This window comes from Brachionichthys hirsutus, chromosome 20, assembly GCF_040956055.1.
Source record: "Brachionichthys hirsutus isolate HB-005 chromosome 20, CSIRO-AGI_Bhir_v1, whole genome shotgun sequence".
Taxonomy (NCBI): domain Eukaryota; kingdom Metazoa; phylum Chordata; class Actinopteri; order Lophiiformes; family Brachionichthyidae; genus Brachionichthys; species Brachionichthys hirsutus.
The window spans coordinates 5,703,044-5,722,809 of NC_090916.1; the positions used below are offsets into that span (position 1 = coordinate 5,703,044).

The 19,766-nt window shown below is 44.2% G+C and overlaps 3 protein-coding genes across 3 annotated transcripts; 1 reads left to right on the top strand and 2 right to left on the bottom strand.

The window, feature by feature from the left end:
* Positions 1-2,442: 2,442 nt before the first annotated feature.
* Positions 2,443-7,133, bottom strand: brms1lb (BRMS1 like transcriptional repressor b). The gene is made up of 10 exons (XM_068753637.1): positions 6,922-7,133; positions 6,606-6,696; positions 6,368-6,495; positions 6,120-6,199; positions 5,829-5,925; positions 5,412-5,501; positions 5,230-5,294; positions 5,095-5,134; positions 4,826-4,955; positions 2,443-3,889 (listed from the first exon to the last, which is right to left on the bottom strand). The coding sequence occupies exons 1-10, from the start codon at positions 7,055-7,057 to the stop codon at positions 3,772-3,774; spliced, it is 975 nt and encodes a 324-aa protein (XP_068609738.1). The 5' UTR covers positions 7,058-7,133; the 3' UTR covers positions 2,443-3,771.
* A 4,236-nt stretch (positions 7,134-11,369) lies between these two features.
* nfkbiaa (nuclear factor of kappa light polypeptide gene enhancer in B-cells inhibitor, alpha a) lies at positions 11,370-13,617 on the top strand. Its single transcript, XM_068753475.1, has 6 exons — positions 11,370-11,670; positions 12,132-12,237; positions 12,345-12,552; positions 12,640-12,728; positions 12,843-13,103; positions 13,195-13,617. Exons 1-6 carry the CDS (start codon positions 11,432-11,434, stop codon positions 13,222-13,224), a joined length of 933 nt encoding a protein of 310 aa, XP_068609576.1. The 5' UTR covers positions 11,370-11,431; the 3' UTR covers positions 13,225-13,617.
* Positions 13,618-15,208: 1,591 nt separating this feature from the next.
* Positions 15,209-18,810, bottom strand: LOC137909065 (proteasome subunit alpha type-6). Its single transcript, XM_068753474.1, has 7 exons — positions 18,636-18,810; positions 17,849-17,943; positions 17,425-17,506; positions 16,650-16,805; positions 16,364-16,542; positions 15,756-15,850; positions 15,209-15,399 (listed from the first exon to the last, which is right to left on the bottom strand). The coding sequence occupies exons 1-7, from the start codon at positions 18,709-18,711 to the stop codon at positions 15,342-15,344; spliced, it is 741 nt and encodes a 246-aa protein (XP_068609575.1). The 5' UTR covers positions 18,712-18,810; the 3' UTR covers positions 15,209-15,341.
* Between the last annotated feature and the right edge of the window lie 956 nt (positions 18,811-19,766).

Here is a 19,766-nt window from a genome sequence, read left to right on the forward strand (position 1 = left end):
ACTAATGACCATTTTAGATACAAACGTTAATTATGATTGCATCCATTTCCCAAAACAATATAAATGTAATCCTTTAGCCCTGCCTTACAATTTTATATGGCCTTTTTTTTTCTTCTCCCAATATTTATAACTTTGTGGAAGAAAAGCATTTTTAATGCCATAGTTTCCCAAAGGTGAATCATTTATTATCTTTACTTGGTGCCAGCATGATTGATAGAGACATTTCTGGCAGGGGGGGGGGGGGGGGGGGGGGGACAAACAGAAGCTGTTTCTCAAAATGCAAAGGTGTGGCTGTGCCCCCAAACATACAGCCACCCCCTCTTGATGAGATACGTACTTCCTTCAGCAAGGTCTAGGGTCCGCCCTGATTAGAGGGAAATGTCCAGTAGGCATCATTTCCACCTCGACTGCCTCTTTTTAACATGAAAGAGAAGCAACTCTATTATGCACTTCCTTCAGATGTCAAAATAAGAACAATGGAGGATGTTCATTTCCATCGCTCGTCTTTGTGTTGTGCAAAAATGATTTGATGACGGCTGGAACCTACGGTAGACGGACTAAACGGAGAACTTCGCTTTTGGCTCTGCACTCTTTTCATCACTAGCTTACCATAAAATATTCACATGACTGCTAATGCCGGACCATCTGTCTGCTCTATACTCTACCCCCCCCCCCCATCACCTCTGAACAAGAACCTGAGTAACCCACCGTTTTCTGGCAGAGAACCAACAGCGACTAATTTTCACAAGTGTACAACGCAAAATAAACTCAGGAAACATACAACTTTATGCATAAACAGTGGGAACAATGTAAGACAAATAAGCTCTTATAGCCTGAATGCTAATAGTTGTAGACGTATCAACTTCATACTCATCATTCCCATCTGTCCTAATGAACGATAAACAGCCCTTGATGTTAACTTACAGATGAATGCATTTAACATTCTCTTATACAATTAGCATCAAAGGTTTCCCGCAGGCCTTGCACACAGCAACACGCGTGCGTGCACAGAGGGGGGGGAATGCATCGCAATGCACACACACACGTCACATAGAAAGGATATGAAGACTTTAGCACAGTGCGATACTTTCACGGTCTAATTAGCCCCAGCGTTGCAGTAAACACATCCCAATGACGGGTCCACTTCTGGTTAGTCAGATGGGGATGAAGATGGCCAGAAATGCACAGATCAATATCCAGATGCAATTAGCATCATGACAGTAGCACAAAAACAAAACCCTGTCATTTACTGTTGTGCATGTCAGCAACGACGCAACGTCCACCCCTGCCCATAATTATGCATGCAAAAGGGATGCATGTGCACGTTCACATGTTAAACAAGTTCAAGGAAGGATTTGACGAGAGGCTGCGTGGCGTGTTGAGAGGCAGACAGCCCTGCCGCTTGCTTGTTTGCTGCTGCCTTTGACTGTTGATGGGGATTTTCCTCTTCCTCCCTCTGTTGCAGTAGCAGATGTAGCCAGCGAGCTGTGATCAAACTGTGCCTTCATCTCTCCCTCTCTCTCTCGCTCTCTCTCTCTCTCTCATCAGCTGGAGGGCTCCAGCAGCAGGGTGCCCCAGATTCACAGACCACCTCCCTCCACCCATGTAGAGGAGAAGCTGCGTCCTTCTCACTATAGCGTACTACTGACACCCTTAGGTCAGAAAAATACTACTGCAAGGGAAATGCAAAGGAGATTCATAGGATGGGTGGGGGGGGATTGTGTCTAATTAACTCTGTGGAGTTGAAATAGTGTGGATATATATATATATACATTTAAAACACCACTGTATGGCAAATTTAACCGACTAAGCTTTCAAATGGAATCCTCTATTTAGCTGCGCAACAGTTCTGAATAAGCCGTCTGCGAAGGCCCAAAATGCTACAGTGCAGAGGCGAGATCGATATCAGTATGGTGTGTTGATCTACTGCACGGCCCTCTGCTGGGCGTAAGTGACTGAAATGTTGAACAGCAGAGGACACCATGACAGAATAGGACTGGCTCAGCATGCCCCCCCCGCCACCTTTTTTTAAAGGTTCAGCGAGCCTCAGGGGCGACTTTGACTTGTGCGTCGTCAGGGACTTTCTCCCTTTGTACATTGACGTATTATATAAGATAGTATCTAGGCTTCCTTTGAGTCTGGTCGGCCAAACCCAATAGGATGTTTAAGGTCTGTGAAATGCCCTGGTATTTTTATTTTGTTTTATGTATATCTAAGCTCTTAAATCTAAGATACACATTATCTTAACTCTGAAGAGTGTAGTTTGATACAGAAACCAGTATCTGGCTCTTTTTTTTTTTTTAGAAATATACAAGCAGGAATCATTTTAAAGTATATTTAACACCACTGAAGACATGGGAAGACTGAAGAACTGTTTGTGTAATTTGAAGAGTCAAACCTGCACATAGTCTTCAATCATCAGCACATGCATTGGCACAATGTCACATTTTTATTTTATTTTTACTTCTAATGTGTGAAAGGAAGCAAAACTCATTAAAAAATAAAGTAAAAATATTGAAAGAACAAAATAAAATGGCTGCAACAAAGAGTATTCAGTTAATGTCACATCAGGCTTCGGAGACATCTGGTTTGTGTTAGATAATGCTGCGAGGAACTTTGTTTGCAATACTTCAGGAAGGTAATACTCCTTAGTAATGTGTGAAACAGCTTTGAAAATATAAAGTACTGCTAATACACGACACAACATCCCCTTCGGTGAATCAATCATGGTTACAAACACAAATGCACGCACTCGATGTTCTGTGATTGGACAGATTGTAAACAGAGTGTCGTACGGTCGCTAGGTTGAAGTTGAGCTGGCTTAGTTTTACTGATACCAGGGGAGGAAGGCCGAAGGGACGCGGGACAAAGCACGCTTCACGTACGCAACGCCTGAACGGCTCCATTGTGGTGTTGCAAACATCAAGTAACTTAATAATGATGGATTCATTAAATACTAAAAATGGCACCATGTATCACAGAGTCAAGCCAACATGAGACTAAGGGAAGAATTAAGGGATTGACACGACACGAAACACTTCAACAAAACCCCAGGGCGCTCGCGAAGAACCGTTTCTTCTCATTATGTTCATGATATAATAATTTACTCAAAATTGATTCACCACTCTTGAGCTTCATACTGATGCTTGTACGATTGTTTTCACTAAATCAAACTGGGGGTCCATGAGGATTCTAATGCAGATTTATTAGGCTCTGTAGAGCATGAAATCTCAAATCCAAGCGGTGCGTCCAGAGAGGCAAATTAAAACAGTTCTGACAGCATCCTCCCCTGGTTCAGGGTTCCTCATTCACTCGTTCATTGACCCGCTTCAGTCCACTTGGTGCCAGCACAGAGCAGAGTAAGGCTCTGATATTAATAGTCCGGGACGTTCTTCCCCGTTGGTACGAGTATCGTCTTGTCTCAGGAAGGCACGTGGCTGTTCCACGGTTCACAGTTCGCCACTGCTCCGGTTCGTCGCCCTTTCGCTTTTTAGCAGCCATTTTCATTGATCTCCGGTCCAGAGAAAATGACACTTTGTGACCTCATCAATAATATCAATATACATACATATTTACAAAGATTGTCTCCTTGGGTTAAAAGAAAGAAGTCCGTGTATGTTTGGAGGACAGTCTCTTTTTTTTGTTACTTGCAGAATGAGGCGTGTATGCACATGTATACTTACGTGTGTGTGTGTACATTTGGCAAGAATGTAGACAAATACCACACGGATAGGAGACAAATAAAATCCTAGCAGAGATGTTGGTCTGCGTTTAGGAGTGCTTGATGGTGTATTTGCCCTTCAGCAGCTGGGAGATGTACAGCTTGGACTTGGTGCCGTCGAGCCGTTTGAACCAAACCTCGTCGTTGTTGACCGTGGTGATGATGGCGCTGCACGACACAAGCACACGACAGCGTTAGGTCGCAATCAACTTCCTGATCTTCACAGACCAAACAGAGGTCAGGAACATGACACGGGTGTCAACAAAGCGGTCGCCGGGACTGTCAGCATCTGCCATCGTGAATTTGCGTGGGGAAATTAGCATCATCCAGAAGCCGCAGGGAAAAGAGGGGATTCTTTCAAAATCTTAAAAGATATACGACAGGCACATGTAACAAAATATTTTTTTTATTATTATTAAAATGTTCAGTTATCCAGGGAATCTTGCAAATTGATCAATACGGCCAATATGCCGGATGGAATGGACTTCAAAGAGAAAAGCCCAGAGTAAAATACCTTGCACAGGTACGTACGAGTGGAAACCTTATAAGCAAAAGAATAAACCCGAGCTGGAAAAAAAGGGTTGGAAATACAGCTACGCTGGTATTTTTGTTGTCGATGAGACGCAATGGATTAAATTCCACCAGTTCTATGCTGTTCTTGTTACGGATTAAAGAGACGCAGGATACTACCCGCTGGAAGTGGAAACGAGGCTCGTGCAATAAGAGATTTATGAAAATACACTTCCAGGCTGTGTTTCCCCAGCAAATATTTTTAGACCCGCTGGCAAGAGCTGACAGAGAATTCATCAAGACCCATGAATGGGTTCCAGATGAATCAGAAAAAACAATGTTTTCAATATAAAATAAGTATGACCGTTATAAGGTGTGAGAAACCCAGGCGTCCTGTTCACTGAGGCGCCCTCTTCTCACAGCACCAGTGGCAGGATGAGCCTGGACTCACCTCGTCTCTCTCTCCCTCTCTGTGATCAGCTCCGTTACACAGCAACCCACTCTGGAGCGTCCCGATTTATTTTTGTTCCAAGTGTGTTAAACACTGATGCCTCCATTGCACACGTGCTACGGCATCTGCACGCATCACGATACCTGGCTGGGCACTCATCCTTCCTGTTGATGCAGATGGCTTGTCCTCTGCAGTACCAGTGGTTGTCGTAGAAAAGCCGACCGTCCTCAGAGCGCGCCACGTGGTGATGTCTGTCAGGCTTGACCGGAGGAGCTGGGGGGGGGGAAAGGAAGCGATCGATGTTAACGAGGAGCTTCAGTCGCTTTTGATCAAAGTATGGAACCGACACGCCCTGCAGGTTTATTGCTGCGCTCTGAAAGACAATTAGTAGAACCAACGGGAACAAACTTACCATCCGCTTTCGGCCTGTGCGGCCCCAGCGACGCCATCGCCTGTGGGAGGACGAGCAAGCAGAGAGAAACCAAAAAAATCAAATCACAAGACCGATACATTCACGGAGTAAATATGTTCACTCCTTCCACCGCACCTTTCTTATAGCGGTCCAGTCTTCAAGAATATCAAGGTCTTGCAGCATGTAAACAATATAAGGCCGTAAAATGGCAGGTTAAGGAGATAAACACAGTGAAACAGCAAAAACAAAAACGTTAAAATGAGCGGAGATGAATGACGGGCGGGCTGAGATAAGGACGGAGGAAGGGGAAAGGATATCAGAAACTACGACGGGCTTCTTTTTCTTCACAGGACAAAATGGGTCTTTCTTCTTGTTTTTCCTTGCGTGCAATCCATCATTCCACAACTCTGGGAAAACAAAAAACGACGAATCAGCGAGAGTCACTTCACAGAAATCAGTTCGCCATGTTTAAATCTGTCGTTATTCATCAGCATCACCGATCGCGGCGCGTACATTTAGTGTGAATCTGGGCCGAATAAACAGGTATGACAGCCGACAGATGTTCTACTTTTGCTTCATTCCCTTCTTTAATTTCATAAAGTTAAGAATGGAATATTTTTAATTTGTGAGGAAGCTGGCCAAACTTCCGTGTTGTGCCAATTCTCTGATGCGTTTCCTTTGATAAACGGAGCGGAAACAAAAACCGCCGTCGTTCGCGCAGCCCCATTTAGCACCTGAGGTGATGTCGACACTGTGTCTGTCCTCCTCCAATCTTCTGATCTTCTCCTCCAGTTCGCTCTGCACAGTGTCAAACAGCAGCAACTTCTCACTCTGTGAGGAAGGGGGGGGGGGGGGGACATGATTTGGAAATGATAAAATCCTCTCCAGAGACAGATGAAATTCAGTCTCTTTAGTCCGCTGAGGACACGGTGGAAAAACCTACAACTGTGGGAAGTACAGATCATATTTTGAAGATAATGCCTTATGCTGGAGCAAATGCCATGAACCATTAGTTGACCTCTCACCTCCCAGTGTTGGCAGGCAGCCTGGATCTCGCACTCGTACTTGTTCTTCACGGACTCCAAGCACAGCTCCCTGTAGATCCCTGCGTGAAGTTTATATTCTTCAGTCCAATTCAAATGAATTTCCATATGGTTGGATATTTGTTTCTTAAGATGTCCCCCCCCCCCCCCCCCAATAGCAGCAATTCAGTTATGATCGAAAACGCTCACATACACACTACAGCAAAGCCTGAACTATTGCTCCAACTCACCAGCGACTTTGGTCCTGATCTGCATGTTCTCCTGCAAGTTGGCTAAAGGCTCCAGGTATTCTTGGGCACATCCTGCCATAACCTCCTGCAGCTTGATGTCCACCTGGCTCAGACGCTCCTTGTACAACCTGAGGAACAAAATGCGACATGCGGGCTTCGGTACATTTGGTGAAAACATCCATGCCCACGTTCCTCCGAGCGTCACAACATCGAATCGTAGGCTGAATGTTGAACTTACTGCTCCTTCAAGTCAGTGAATTGTTTCTCCAGGGTGGTCATCTCATCCAGACACTCCACCCTCCTCCTCTCACAGTCTTCGTCGTCCATTTCTGTTCAAATAATCATATGACAGGCTTGACATCACCTAAACAATCAACTGGATTTCTTCCAGCCATCAATAAACCGCATCGTAGCATCTCCCATTTCATACTGTGTTATTTTCCCACGCCTAGGTTAAAACGTCCCCAAAGTTTCACGCCCAAATTAAATGTGACTGACAAGTACAGTTGGAGAATTTCGGTGTTAAATTAAATTTAAGGCCTATTTTTTCCTACCGGAGCTGTCTCCATCTTCAGACACGGACGAGCTGACGGTGTCCTCCTCGTCTGTGCTGCTTCCATCCTGCTCGTTAAAATCCACCTCCATTTCTTCGTGGTTATTTTCTTTCTTCTCCCGGGAGTGAACCGGCATTGTGGTTTAAGGAAAAGCCGGTGGAAAAGGGGGTAGAGGCGCTATTCGTTGACCTTAGCCTGAGTAAAGAGGCAAATGTACCTCACACGGATAACCGGTAAGCTAGCTAGCGTTCGAGACAGTTGTGATGGCTACTTTCAGCCAATCAGAAAGCGTTTTACTAAATCTGTCCAATCGCACATTTGGTATGAGTAACCGGTAGCTCTGCGGAAGATTTTTGGGACTTGTAGTTTCTTTAAGTTGTCGCGAACGCCGCATACCGTATGTATGCTTCGAAACGATTTTTTCCCTCTTTTTTATTTATTGAAAAACAAAGATTGAAGTAAATTAAAAAGGTACAATTGTACGTGTGTAATTAATTTATGGTGTCCTTTGTAACCACTGTTATGTTGTTAAAAAGTAGAAGGTACAGGAGTTCAGAGGATTTAAACACAGAGATGATGCAGTTTGCACTTTTACCGGATGGTGGCAGCACGTGTCTGTTAGCAGCACTTATTATATAATCAGGTATCAAGTGAAAATGCAAGATGACCTCCCAACCAGCTGTTTATTACTATTCCTGTTGTGTATTACTATTCCTGTTGTTTATTACTATACAGTTATTATTATTCAGTCGTTTTCTTATCAAGCCTGGTGACAATCGATGCAGTTTCTTCATCAATAAAATGTAGAATGTCAAAAAGAAAGCGCATTTCAGTCTTCTCCTGAACAGCTGAAGATAGACACACACACACACACACACACACATTTGTATGTGTGTGTATGAGAGAGAGAGAGAGAGAGAGAGAGAGACTGTAGGAATGCCCGGAGAAAGAAATAAAGGTATTAGCCCTTCTCTGAAAAGCACCCCACGCTTACCTGAAAAAATATGCATTTGTACATTCAGTGTGAAACCGGGGAGGATCTCAGAGCATTTAAGCTGAGCTTGACAGTTTCAATCAATTCTTCACTTCAGACGGTGAAACATTCTCCCAGTGCATACACAGTAGACAGGCGATTCGTTTTTTCCCTTTTGGTCCTTTGGTCTGCATGGGGAAACACATCAGATTGAAAACCTTCCATGTAGTGTTTTTTTTAGTTTTTTTGGAACTCATGGAATGACATCATCAAGAGAATTAAGCTTAAACGCTATGGTCTTCATTCATGTCCCTGTTAAAGCAGCGTGAGACTTAAGGGCTTACATTATGTCATTACATCAGAAAACACCCACCCACACGAGGCTGGTTCTCTAACATAGAGTTTCTTTAACATAGAGTTAAAGAAACTGCCTGACTCATATCATTAGCGAACGTACCTGCCCCCTTAATACAAGCCATGGAAAACAGCCATGCGTGGAACTGTCATAATAAAGCGTTGGCTCCTCATAGCAAGCCACACATTGTGAAAACTACGTGCAGAACTGCTGTCTCTGAGTCCACACAGGACAGGTTGGGTTAAATGTCCACAGAATAACCGCTTCACTCTCCATGTGTGATAATTTCCTCCACCAGAGGCCTTTCTCTGTCTGTTTGCCCGAAGCCTCCAAAAATACATGAATGAAACATTCGTCATAGACAAGAACAGGGAACGCTGACCCATTCTGGAACAAAAGTTATTTATAGAATTAAGTTCTGCTGTGATTTTATAGAGCGTATTGAACGGTGTAACTTGTGACCACTTTGGATGAAATAAACCAGAAGTCAAGATAATCATATATCTAGGAAGCCAAAGCAAAACACCAAACACACGGTAATTGTTGCTGTTTTTTTCCATCCCTAATATCTGTATTATTTAAGCACGACTCGATTTACTACATCCCAAAAATGGGACAAACAACAGGTTGTCGCACCCGTTCAAATTATTGTCAAATTATTATCTAAAAGAAGTTTTGTTTAATGTGTATGACAACATATTGAACAGAATAATGCAGATTTGTCTGCTGTTTGACTACAACATTCTAGAGACAGGAGACACTTCAGGTTATCTGAACGAAAGCATCATTGATTGAACGTATAGGCTTTTTTTTTTAATCCACTAACTTTAATTAAATGGTGAGTGGGAATATTTCAACAGCAACACAAACCATTCATCGTTGAATTAACAATGAACAACACGAACAAAGACTTCACGGTGACAGAATGTCCTCATGGACACGATCGCTACGGCAACAACTGGGTGTGAAGACTCCTCAGGCTGTATGCTGAGTCAGATGAGCGCTACTTATCCAACACAGAGACAGCCGGCAATGTACGGAGGCGAGACAATTCAATGGCGTCAGTTGTCTCGCAGCCGTTGGTATCATAGCAACCGGTGGTAAACACAATGCAAGTTGAGCCAACAGAACTTCCTCATCGTCACACACGCGCATTGCAGACACACACACAAAAAAAACCCACTCAAATATGTCAGGTGGACGGACGTCCCAGTATTTCCCATGTGGGGTGAAAATCTTGGAGCTGCAAGAACAGTTTGTCCTCAGACGTCATCATGATTGGCAAAGATGAGAGAACAAGTGGAATTCAGTGAATGAAATTGATCTGATGTGACTCACACTCGTAAGTAGAAATATGTGTGAGGCTGCATTGTGTAGTGGCCTCACAGCCCTGACAGGTGTGTGTGTGTGTGTGTGTGTGTGTGTGCGTGCCCGCTCGGTTTGTGAAGCGTCATCCTGACTCGAGTATCGCCCCTTTGAGGCGTGAATGCTTCACCGTCCTTGGATACCGTTGCTATGTTAACGCAAAGCCTACCTGTCACAGTGTAAACAGAAGTAATCCCGGGAATTTTTCTCTTAAATGTCAGGGCAGCACCGACAGGTAGGCCCGCCACGCATTCAGCCATTGTGTAACCGAGAAGCCGCTTTGAGACAAATGCAATGACGGACACAATGAAGGCGGTGGAAGAGGCACGCAAGGTGATTTATTAAAAGATAAAGAAAACATTCAACAGAGCTGTTGGCCGTGTTTTACATCTGTGTGACTTTGCAAAGCGTCTTCCATGAATGTGCGCAGGATGTCACCCCGGGCGGTTTGTCCAGGGTGTGCAAAGCTCATTGGGTATGCCCAGAACATCCTTTTGTGGAACATGCAGCGCTGGTTTTACAAGGGAGTCTCCACAAGGACACGTGTCAGAATCTTTCCCCTGCAGTCTGTGTGCTGTTCACACGCACCCTGTAGTCTAACATGAGCTTCCTGTACAAGCCTGGGGAACCTGGGAAAACTCACTAGGACTGTTAAACACTACATGCGTATTCCATAAATATATTTGAATCATATACTTTTAAAAGGTTTTAGGAACAAAGGGACAGCCGTGGTATAGTGATAATGAAATATGCTTGAGACTGTAAGAGGATGCAAACCCAACAGGAAGACACTAAAATGCAAAAACATGCATGGGTATAAATGTAATTCCATCCTCTGCTGTGACATGTACATATGTAGGGGCAGTTAAACGTGTTTTTGAAGTGGAATAAGCTGGTTTGGACAGCCAGAACACGGCCCAAAGTTTTACTAGGATTGTGTGACAGCTCAAAGCCGTGTGCAGTTGGTAAATGTTCAACTTTTGGAAACCTAAAGACTAACTATTACACCTACCAAGGAGGAACGGGCAGTAAACAGTCATCCATGACCTTGGTTGGTATTGTTTAAGCAAAAAGATGGTGAGCAGATTTCCACGGAAATTGTGGGAGGATGAGTCTTGGTCCTAAAATAATCCAGATAAATTTCCCGTATTTCCTCCCCAACATTTTCACACTGTACGGTATGTTTTGATATTTAAATATATATATATATATATATATGCCAGGAAATAACACAGGCAAAATAAATAAATAAATAAATATCATCCCACCTAAAATGTATTTAGGGTGGTTGATATTTTTGCGTTTGATCCAAAATAAATCCACTTCCAACAGACTTAAATCGCTGTAACAAATCCAAGAAGAATAGATTCTCAATAAGGCTTGGCTGACCTGAAGGGGCCCGCTGGGCCTGGGTGGGGGTTTGCTCTACTGGGGGGGGGGGGATAATACATAAATAAACAATAACTAAAAGGGGCTCGTCTCCCTCTCATTCATGCGCATTGTGTCTCATTCATTGGAATACATAATGTAGTGTCCCCTATAACCTACACGGACCTGCGCGCTCAAAGGAAACTAGACTTTTCATTCTGAGTCTCTTTTTTGGGGGGGATTTCTCTCACAAAGCGCAGCTCCGTGTGATTTCCCTCTGCATTTTCTTTAGATAAGTCGAGTGGAATTCCCCACCGATGCTCCGCCCCCCAGCCGAGCGGATAAAACCCCGGTGCGCCCGTCGGTGCGGCACCATTTCTGCGCCGATAAGCACAGAGCCTGAGAGAGAGCGAGAGAGAGAGACACGCACAAGATAAAAACAAACAAACATGGACGTCCACAAGACATCCAACCGCAACCGAATGGATTATAACTTCGACAACACGGAGGCCAAGCTCGGGAAGGCGCTTCCGTGCCAGGAGGAGCGCTTCGACAGCGGCCTGGACTCCCTGAAGGAGGACGAGCTGGCGCACGACTTCGAGGACATGACTGTGAGCAAATCAAGCGAGGATCGCACGCAGGAGGAATACGAGCCTTGGAGAGCTGCAGTGACCGAGGACGGTGACACGTAAGTGGGGGAGTTTTTTTCTTTTTTTCCACGCTGAGGACGCGATGTCCTGTTTTTACGCACGGACGGAGTTTCGCACGGGAGCGCGACGTTTTGGATCGGGCATAACAGATCAATACAGGAAAACAAGAGGCATTTAAAAGTGTACGTGTGTGCGTGTGTGCGTGCGCGCGCAACGCAGTGCGCGTGTGTGTGCGTGCGAGAGTACTTTGTGGGCGGATCTAAAGTCCGCCCTGCGAGTTCAGGAAAGTCCCTGGCGCGCTGCCAGGAACTGATAAAGCATCAGATGCGTCGAAGCCGCTGCTGGTGGAAAGAACCCAGCAAAAGTCCGTTCTTGCGTAACGCGCCGCGGCTCCGGCTTTTGTTTCTTCTTATTTGTCTGGAAGCATTTCCTCCTTTTTATTTCCAAGCGCCTATTTTAAATGACCCCTTCCTCTGCCCCCCCCCCCCCCCCCATACAGGCTTCTCCACTTGGCGATCATTCACGAAGCAACAGACCATGCCCTCCAGATGATCAAACTGTCTCACAATCACCCCTTCCTCAACGCACAGAATCATCAGAGACAGGTAAACGACGTTTCCGTGACCCCCCCCCCCCCCCCTCGTTATGCACACGTTTCCTTTTTGTCTTTTTTAAGCGTGGTAATAATGAGTTGTTTTTTATTCCTCCTCAGACTGCCCTCCATCTCGCCGTGGTCACGGAGCAGCTTCCTGTGGTCGAGCGGCTCCTGAAGGCCGGCGCAGACCCGCGGCTGGCGGACGACAGCGGGAACTCGTCCCTCCACATCGCATGCAAGAAAGGCTCCCTCGCCTGCTTCGGCCTCATCACCCAGAGCTGCCAGCGCCACCTGGCCTCCATCGTGTCCTTCCCCAACTACAATGGTGAATACCCCCCCCCCCCCCTGAAGTGGCACGTCAGGGCTTTGATTGAGCTTTGTTCACTGAGTTATTCCTGATTTCTCCTCACAGGGCACAACTGTCTCCACTTGTCGTCTATCAACGGCTACATTTCATTGGTCGAGAACCTCGTTCAGCTGGGGGCAGACATTAACGCCCAGGTAGGCATCGTGACCGCCCCTGAAGGCAGCAAATATAACTTTTATTTTGGAAGAGGGGATGTCTTAAAAGGCCCAGCAGGAACCTAATCCCGTTCTTCTTGTTCCCCCTAATAGGAACAGTGCAGCGGCCGCACCTCGCTCCATCTGGCCGTGGATATGCAAAACCCAACTTTGGTCCGTTGCCTCCTTGACCTCGGCGCGGATGTCAACTGCGTTAATTACGGCGGCTTCACGCCGTACCATCTCACCTACGGGCGCCAGAACGAAGCCATCCGCTGCCAGCTGTATGAGAAGACAGCACAGGAGCTGAGGGCGCTGCCCGAAAGCGAGTCGGACGAGAGCGACGTGGAGGATGTGGACATGTCGGAAGATGAGGTCAGTCCTCCGCCTTTGATGGCATCGTATTTAACATAAATCACACCTCTGAGGTTGCAGGCTCCTAATGTTCATTTTCTGTTTTTCACAGCTCTATGACGACATCAAGTTTGGGAAGTAAACCGAGCGCATCCCTCCGCCGGAGGTGTGAACGGCAGTGAAGCTGCTACTGGGTTTGCCCAGCCACGACCCCACACTGAGGGGACACGCCAAGCCCATATCCCTGGGAATCGGTCCAAAACCACAGGCGCTGGCCCTGGCAACGCAAGCATGAATGAAGATGGTGTCCAAGTCTGGTCGAGGCCGGTCCAGATCACCTGATTATCTGCACCAAAAAACCAAAACTGTTCAGCAAGACCCCGGCCTCCATATAGTCCCTCTGCGTGCTGTACAGATATATCTGTATATACCAGTCATGTAATATAATGTAAATACAGAGATATTATTTTTGTACCTGTAAATGTTGTGACATGAAACACTAACACAAAATGTTCAGAATAAAAAAACAACTTTATGAATATAATCGGCACCAATTATTGTTTCCTCCACTCATCATGTATCTCATAGCAAGGAATGTTTCTACGTAGCGAAATAATAATTCCTCGATTACACAAATCGATGCACACAAAAAGCCAACGCGCACGCTCGTACAGACAGAAATGATCACGCTTGGAACAGTCCGGGATTTCTTTGCTGAGGTGAGGTCGCTGAGTCACGCTGCTGAAAGTCCCTGGGCGGCACAAGGAACATAAATTCAGCCCTGCCCTGGTGTTTCTGGTGAAAAGCGACTAGGAAGTGGCACTCAGAAGTAATAAGAACAAAGTGTCTTTGAGCAGTACGGGTTACATGTGCCAGGGTTATGTTAGTGTATCTCAGGGAAATGTGTCATTCAGGGAAGTACAAGATGACTCCAGGCAGCTGAATGTGGAGCAACAGTTCCGCATCTAAAAACTCCAACGCAGCAGGTAAAGCCCTGCAATGACAGTCTGGGTTTAATTTGGATAATTTTTTTGGGGGGGGGCTCTTTTTTTTACAAATTACAGTGAAGAAAGTTAACAAAATGCTTCGGAGACCTTTGTGACTCGTCATGCATTAAAACTGAGTGGAAACACTAAAAGAAAAAGCTTTTTCCCTATAAACTCTTTATAAAGATTTAGATGCATAAATCTTTCGCGTGAATCTAGAAGCACAGCGTGTCCATCTGAAAGGTAGCAACTTGAGTGGCTTTAACTGTCCCAAATTTGTACACAGCACTGGGGGAGTTTTCAGAGAGGAATTTACCTGTAATCACCAGAAGCAACAACCAACTTCCCCAGTTTGAAGTCAACCTGGTGCCAGCAGGCTCTGGAAATGTCCCGTAATGATCAGGTTTAATAGCAGCGATTAGTCTACCTGGTCTGTAATTGTCCTCAGGGCTGTAAACATTTTCACGGTTAGATTGCTGCTACAGGACTGCAGGGGAATTTTCCAGGGACCTGAGTGTTCCTTCTTTAGGACAGCGGCAACACAGACATGGGCTTAAACATTAATCTGCCCGGAAAGTCCAAACTATTATCACTGCCTTTAAGACGAGGACATTTTAGATGGATTTCTAGCAATGGCTGCAAAACAAGAAGAGAACTTGGTGTCATAAGACTGACAGGATATGAAGTACACTCATCAGAATGGCTAAACGCTGAGGTATTAAACATTAGCCAAGACACACACACACACAAAATGCGTCCGTTTTCACTTTTCTGCATTGACAGGAACAAATTGTTTGCAAAGAGAAACTACTCTCGTTGCAGGATGTAAGCGGAGCGGTGAACTATTTCAGTCATTCTGCATGCATTTGTGAAATGTTGGAAGAATCAGGTCAAAAATCATGCCGACATCACTTTGTAGTAAAACAACCTCTACTCGCACGACACTATGGCGTGTCATGTGACTCTGGTGCATTTTCACAACCACAACAGGAAGCTCAGAGGTAGAGCCGAAGAAGATCCCCGTAGACATTTTCCCCTGCTGTTATATTCAGGTCTGCTTTTGTATTCTGAAAGTCGGCTGTTAAAATGCATCCAATACCAGATGTTTTATAATAAATGGACGATAGTTATTTTATTCAAAAACTTTATTTTAATTTTTTTTATTGTTGATTGAAACAGTGGGGGGATAAATGTACAGCACACAAAGATAACATCAGTCTCCTAGGATATCCCATCATCAACTTCATCCAACAGGTGACGCGTCTCTGCTTGCTCAGTCCCGCTCTGTCAGGGACATCAGGTGGGTGTCCACTTCAGTCTCTGTCAGAATCCTGGAGAGAGAAGACGGATGATGGCTCTGATGTGGAAAGGTTGATTTAAACTCAAGAGTTGCTACTCTTTATACATTTTTTTATAGATATTATCTATCCTTTCAAACCCTTTCAGGGCATACTAGGAATATAAGAGGTTAACAAATGATCCTGGAGCATCAGATGCCATTCTGTCTGATCGTAAACAGATTGTTGATCGAATAAAACGGTAAATTTAAGGGCATCTGCTCAAGAGACGAGACATTAAGGGACTTTGAAATCAGATTAAATCCATTAAACTGTCCGAATACCCCCAACACACAGCAAGGATGAAGAGTTCAAACAAACACCAGGCCGATTAAAACTACTAGCATTACCTGAACTTGGTATCCTTTGTTGTGACGACGGCGACCTCAAGCTCAGAGGGCTTGAAGTCAATGGAGAGGACAGTAGACAGGCAAGAGATCGCCGTCTGAAGGGGAGCAGGGATAGAAAGATAACTCAGCTTTGACTACAGCTTCGTTAATTTAATGTCATTTTTGCCCTTTTATTTTCTCCTTAAGGTCAGAAAAACAGGACAAATAGTAATAAATTCGTACACGGGAGATACGTAGATGTAAAGATGTACAAAAACAAATACAGAGCACTTTTGAGTTACGCCTCAGAAGGACTGATCTGGGACAAATCCCACTCACAGAAGGAGCCGTGGAATGATTTACATTTCTAAAGAGCAAACGGCACCACTTCAGTCCTTTATTGTAGAAAATGCTGCTCTAAAGCAATCAGCCCTTTTGGAGTTATGCTGCCGAGACCAAACATGACGTTCTGCCAGATGGAACCCATTCCTACAGCGCCCTCCTCACTTGGCTCAGGGTTGGGTGGGGGTGGGGGAGGGGGTAATGATGCTTATGAAATGAGAAGCCATGCAGCTGTAAGCCACCTGTAACTTTCACATTCCTCCTGCATTGGCCCGATTTTGTCATACCTCAATAGTTTGTTCAAAGGTCCAGTCCAGTTTCTTTTTTACTTTCTTTTCAAGGAAGCTGGTGGCTTCCGTCTGCTTCACTCCAGAAGCGGTGGCCTTGAAGCCACAGTAGTAGCCCGCTGGGTCGCATTTGTACACCTGGGGGCCGTTCTCCTCGTCGATGCCGATCACGATCATACCTACAGGCGAGAGGCATCCGGTAGGACGGAGACATTTCAGGTGCTTCACACGTATCGGTTTGTCAAAACGCTTAACCCCCCCCCATGAGAAACTTCAACGTGCTTACAGCAGCCCAGTGGTCGCATCTCAGCATTCTGTGTGTAGACCTGTGAGATGTCAGCAAGTCTCTTACACAGCATATCCACAGGAATCTCATAACCGTACTTGTACTGCCAGTTGGCTGCCTCATAGCGGGCCCGCTGGACTTGGGACCTGCTGTCAGCTGCAAGATTTGGAAAGAAGAGGACAAACGGCTTATTTGCTCAGTAAAACTTTGAAAACACTTTGAAACACTTTAGGCACTTTTAGAATGACATCACCAAATAGTTGCAAAGGTTGTGCATGTCAGGAAAGAGGAACCATTGGTCATCCAGAGTTGAGACAAATTACTTTCAATTCTAACTGTAAATACCGGATTTTTTTTTTCGTTTTGTATTTTGGATTCAACTCGTTCTCACTTTTTTTTTTTGGTTTGTTCCTATATTATGAGAAGCAATAGTGGAAAGTTTGTAATGGGCTACAATGAAGAGGGTTTCCGTAACAGAGGAGGAAGATTGTAAAGAAAATGCGACCATTAAAATCATGATTAACTTTTATTTTCTTTTTTTGAAATTCAAATTTCAGCAAATTTTGTATGGATCATTTTTGTATTTTCAATCCACTTTGAGTTCCTTTTATTCGGAATAAATAAATATAAATTCCTGGAGTTTATTTTTTTTTTAAATAATCACATCTAAAAATAATAAACCTTAATGACAGCGCTGAAACACTCCATGTTGATTCATCTACACGAGAGTCAGTTTTCTGCCACATGCCAGTGAAGCTCTCGGCTTTTTTCTTACCCGTCATCCCAGACATTACACATCCAATGTTATCTGTTATTCTGAAGAGATGAGTCACTGTGGCGGCATCCAGGAGCTTGTCCTGTTTCAAGGAATAAAAGGTTCAATGAAAACCAATGGATTCGACGTAAGGGATCGTCGTCAAATACGTTGATCTGACTACTGGATCCAAAATATTCACTGGAAGTCAGTCAGTGGTTTAAATTGCTGATTGTTTAACATTCATATCGCTAAAAATAAACATGATAAATAGGAAACAACTGCTGGTCAGACATTCCAAAAATGGCTAAATAATATGAATTGTACAACCGGCCTGAGATAAAAATAAAAAAACAAGTCTACTTTTTTTTTTTTGCAAAGACTGATGATGAAAGTACATAAAAGGGAATGCCATCTGAAATAATGTAACCTGATTTTAACTCACCGGTACTTTTTTCTGTGTTACAACAACTGCACAGTCCTTTCCTCTGATTGCTACCGATGTGAGCCCACCTTGATTTATGGCTTTGAAAGCATATTCTGCAAAAGATAAGACCCATATTTAAGCATACCTAAAACGAAACTAAAAGCATGCAGACGTAGATATCAAAGCGTTCCGTAATTTTAAACAACAGGCTCAATATGAACAATAACAACTGTCCTCATGTTGACGCAAACATTTAGTACGAGACGTTGCATCCACGTGAGTGTTACTGTAACAGTGAATATCATTTCTATTACATCAAGTTTAAAGTATTTCAACAACACACTGGATGTGGTTCATAAATTAGAGTGGACTTTCTCTTTGAGATCAATCCAACCAACGTTACTATTAGAGAAAATACATTAAATTGCCGGCACTGAAACCTAACGATAATATAATGATCACAATAACGTTATAGTCGTAGCAAAGAAGAAATTATCTTTATCAGAGAATCACGTTTAATTCGACAGTGAGTTGACATTTGTTAGCTATGCTAACTTAGCCTACTCGCTAAATTCAGTCACCCTGCATTGCGTAATTAAAGCGCAAGTAAAGTTGATCAAGAATAACAACGGATACACCACATAAATAACTTTTGGTTTCTTTATGTGGAATAACTTTCGCGTTTGAGTATTGTTACACCTTCGCTACAAGCCTAGCAAACCGAACCATGACTTAGCATTTAGCTAGCTAGCAAACAAGTAAACCTGCGAGCCGGTTTTTTGTGTGAACAAATCTCCACACTGACCGACTTGATAGAGCCTTCCTTCGGGAGAGAAGATGGTGATGTGTCGGTCGAACCCTGCACTCGAGCCTCGAGACATTTTACCGGCTTTAGTCGGTAAAGAAGTTCGCCCAAATTATTTAGCAAGCAGAATTCACTTCATGAACAATATTTCCACCCGGAAGTAGTGACAAGTTCATCACCGAACTTCTTCCGGGTGCATGGGCTGCTTCGTTTCCATGGTTTCGCGTGGCACAGGAACAAATCAATTCTTGATTTTCTACAAAATTAGTACTGATTAAGCATTTATCTGCTATAGACATCAATATAAAATCTACATAACCTGCAGGGGCCAGCCAGAATAAAAACAGATTCTCGTATGATACCACATGTTTACCATGATTTCAAAACCCTCTCCTAAAAAATAAAACATGTCACCAGGAATTTTCCCTCAGTCCATCTCAAGTCACCATTAATGCATGGAAGAGCAGGCTTTTCCTATTCAATAAAACTTATAATAAAACTCCTGCAGACTTCGACTCCCGGGGGACTTCCCATGATGCCACTGACCGTTTGTCTCATGCACGTAACAGTAATGCATGTTACTAATTTGACTTCCTTCCTAGAAATTTTGCACTCGCTCATTCTGTCCGTAAGTTCCTGTGAATCGTGATTGGATCTATTGCCGGATCCCACTTGACCGTCAGCTGCTACATTTACTATGATTATGACGAATGTGATCATGATCATGTAAATGTGTGTGTGAATGATTTTCTGTCTGGATGTGTGGTCCTGCGATGAACTGGCGGCTTGTCCAGGATGTACCCCCCCTCTCGACCCCTATTTTATCTAAATAATCATTATCTGGGGGACAAATAAGTGGCAGATCTCAGGGTGCAGGTAGAAAAAAGGGCCTTTTAACATTGCTAGCACTTTGTACTCCATGTATAACAGCATGAAGACGTTCACAACGGACACATTTTTCCCTTTAAACTTGATTTTTTTGGCTGGTAAAATCAAAACTCTTATTTTTCTAAAGCATCCTTTGTTGCTTTCACAATCCAGAAACCTTTGACCTTGATAGCTGCTCACCTTCCTCCCTCTTTCCGGTTGTCTTCCCCACCTCTGCTCTCACTCTTCATTTACACCCATTGT